This window comes from Mus pahari, unplaced genomic scaffold (assembly GCF_900095145.1).
Source record: "Mus pahari unplaced genomic scaffold, PAHARI_EIJ_v1.1 scaffold_9822_1, whole genome shotgun sequence".
Lineage (NCBI taxonomy): Eukaryota > Metazoa > Chordata > Mammalia > Rodentia > Muridae > Mus > Mus pahari.
This window is the reverse complement of record NW_018392532.1, coordinates 37,858-41,392: the sequence shown is the minus strand read 5'-3', so window position 1 is coordinate 41,392 and position 3,535 is coordinate 37,858. Positions and strand designations below refer to the sequence as shown.

The window sequence follows — 3,535 nt, the reverse complement described above, 5'->3', positions numbered from 1 at the left end:
CCAGAAGCTTAGAATACCCAAGATAAAATTTGCAAAACATATGAAACTCAAGAAGAAGGAAGATCAAAGTGTGCATACTTCAGTCTTTCTTAGAAGGGGGAACTAAATACCCATGGAAGGAGTTACAGAAACCAATTTTGGAGCAGAGACTGACAGAATGAGCATCCAGAGACTGCCCCACCTGGGGATCCATCCCATAAACAACCACCAAACCCAGACACTATTGTATATGCCAACAAGAGCTTGCTGACATGAGCCTGATAAATCTGTCTCCTAAGAGACAGATTTATCCTAAGAGACTAAGCTCTGCCAGTGGTAAGAAATACAGACGTGATTGCTTACAGCCATCCATTGGATGGAACACAGGGTCCCCAATGATGGAGTTAGAGTAAGTACTCAAGGAACTGAAGAGGATTGCAGCCCCATAGGAGTAACAACAATATGAATTAGCCAGTACCCCTAGAGCTCCTTGGGACTAAACCACCAATCAAAGAAAACTCATGGCTCTAGCTGCATATGTAGCAGAGGATGGCCTAGTTGGTCATCAATGGGAGGAGAGGCTCTTGGTCCTGTGAAGGTTCTATGCCCCAATATAGGGGAATGCCAGGGTCAGGAAGTGGGAATGGGTGGGTTGGTGAGCAGGGGGAGGTGGGAGGGAATAGGGGATTTTCGGAGGGGAAACTAGGAGAGGGGATAACATTTGAAATTAAAGAAAGAAAATATATAATAAAAAATCTAGTGGATACAAAACACTACCAAATCAAGATACAAAGCATACATTACCCTTCCATGTACACATGAATTTTCAATAAACACATTGATTTGTTATTTTGACCTCTTCTCTATGTGTCAATCAATCAATCGTTCTAGTAACTGTAGGCTGCACTTTTTCATAAATATTACAACTTTAAGCTCCCTCTTGGAACTACTTTATACATTTATGTTTCATTTTTACTTTAATTTAAATTTTAGCTGTTTCTAAATATTGAAACTGTCATTAGCACAGACTAATATGTTAAGTAGAAACTTGAGTCAGTAGATATAATTTTTTAATTCCCAAAGCATCAATTAAACAGTAGAAATACCCAAACTTTACAAAATTGTACCTTTCATCTATGAAGACACTTCAATACTAGAGATTATGAAGGAAAAGTGACTGATTTTCTTATCTTTACTTCACATAAGCTTCTGGAAGAAATAGTTACTCAACCATTTATGTTACTGGGTAAAAGGACAGTTAGACTTGACAATAAGTCCTTTGTAGCTGAACCCCATATAGACTAATTTAGAAATTGAGTGGGATGAAGTACCATTTGAATTGTACCACCAGTTTCTTTTTTCCCCAGCCAGTTACTGTTACTTTTTTTATTAGATATTTTCTTTATTTACATTTCAAATGCTATCCCAAAAGTTTCCTATACCCTCCCCCCACCTTGCTCCTCTACCCACCCACTCCCACTTCTTGGCCCTGGTGTTCTCCTGTACTGGGGCATATAAAATTTGCAAGACCAAGGGACCTCTCTTCCCAATAATGGCAGACTAGGCCATCTTCTGCTACATATGTAGCTAGACATATGAGCTCTGGGGGTACTGGTCAGTTCATATTGATGTTCCCCTATAGGGTTGCAGACCCCTTCAGTTCCTTGGGTACTTTCTCTTGGTCCTCCACTGGATACCTTGTGTTCCATCCTATAGATGACTGTGAGCATCCTCTTCTGTATTTTCCAGGCACTGGCATAGCCTCATATGAGACAGCTATATCAGGGTCCCTTCAGCAAAATCTTGCTGGCATATGCAATAGTGTCTGCATTTGGTGGCTGATTATGGGATGGATCCCCAGGTGGGGTATTCTCTGGATAGTCCATCCTTTCGTTTTAGTTCCAAACTTTGTCTCTGTAACTCCTTTCATGGGTATTTTGTTCCCTATTCTAAGGAGGAATGAAGTATTCACATGTTGGTCTTCCTGATTTTCTTGTGTTTTGCAAATTGTATCTTGGGTATTCTAAGTTTCTGGGCTAATATCCATTTATCAGTGAGTGCATATCTAGCGACTTCTTTTGTGATTTGGTTACCTCACTGAGGATGATATCCTCCAGATACATCCATTTGCCCAAGAATTTTATAAATTCATTGTTTTTAATAGCTGAGTAGTACTCCATTGTGTAAATGTACCACAGTTTCTGTATCCATTCCTCTATTGAGGGACATCTGTGTTCTTTCCACCTTCTGGCTATTATAAATAGGGCTGCTATGCATGTAGTGGAGCATGTGTCTTTATTACCAGTTGGAACATCTTTTGGGTAAATGCCCAGGAGTGGTATTGCTGAATCTTCTGGTAGTACAATGTCCAATTTTCTGAGGATCTGTACCACCAGTTTCATGTATTTGTCACTTTTGTTTGTGTCCAAATCTTCTGATAACATTTAGCAAAGCAATGCGCACCTCTCGGTTCCTCAGACTGTAGATGAGAGGGTTGAGAGTAGGGGTGACAAGGCTGTAGAAAAGGGAGACCATGTTGTCTAGGTGTGGGCTGTGGTATGAACCAGGTATCATGTACATGAACACTGCTGCACCATAAAATAGTCCAACTACTGTGATATGTGAAGAGCAGGTAGTGAAGGTCTTATTTCGGGCTTCCTGTGAATGCATGTGCAGAACTGCCCTCAAAACATGGCCATATGAGGCAATGATGAGTAAAAGGGGGAACATGAGGATCAGCACCCCAGAGACAGACAGTGCCAACTCATATGTGGAGGTATCCGAACAAGAAAGTTTTAGCAGGGCTGGCACCTCACAGAAAAAGTGGTCTACAATTCTAGAGGCACAGTAAGAAAAGGTCAGAGTTATAGAAGTCTGGATGAAGGCATTGAACACACCTGCTATCCAGGAAGAGGCCACCATAGCCAGGCACACCTGATGTCTCATGAGTAAAGGGTACTGCAGGGGTTGGCACACTGCCACATAGCGGTCATAAGACATGAGGGCCAGTAGGACTCCCTCAGCTACACCCATCATGGTCAGGAAAAATATTTGTCCTGCACAACCTCCAAAGGATATGAAACTTTTTTCCTTAGGGAATTCTGATACCATCTTCGGTATGGTGATCAGTGGCAAACAAACATCTAAGAGAGAAAGTTGACTGAGCAGGAAGTACATGGGTGTATGCAGCCTTGAGTCCAACCAGATCAAGAAGAGTAGAATAGTGTTTCCCAGAAGGCCAATGATAAACATGACAGCCACCAGAGAGAAAAGGAGTTTGGGTGAACCTGATCTGATGAAGATACTCACCAGAATAAAGTTGGAGAACTCTGATTGGTTCACATGCTTCATGTCTAATATACAATGCTCAACTCAAGGAATAACAGACATATCAAGAAACCCAAGATGGCAAGTCACTTGCATTTCTCATGAACATTTCTCTTAAGTTTGAGTTGCTACTTGGGAAGCCATCCAGAGAAAATATATACACTCACAGATAGAATGAGTGGGTAGGAGAATGGAGCCTTGTTTGATTAATAATGTTTGCTAGACACAG

At 41.3% G+C, this 3,535-nt stretch overlaps 1 protein-coding gene across 1 annotated transcript; it reads right to left on the bottom strand.

Moving 5' to 3' along the window:
* Window positions 1-2,388: 2,388 nt before the first annotated feature.
* Window positions 2,389-3,330, bottom strand: LOC110315076 (olfactory receptor 2Z1-like). The gene has a single exon (XM_021189232.1). It carries the CDS (start codon window positions 3,328-3,330, stop codon window positions 2,389-2,391), a length of 942 nt encoding a protein of 313 aa, XP_021044891.1.
* Window positions 3,331-3,535: the final 205 nt, after the last annotated feature.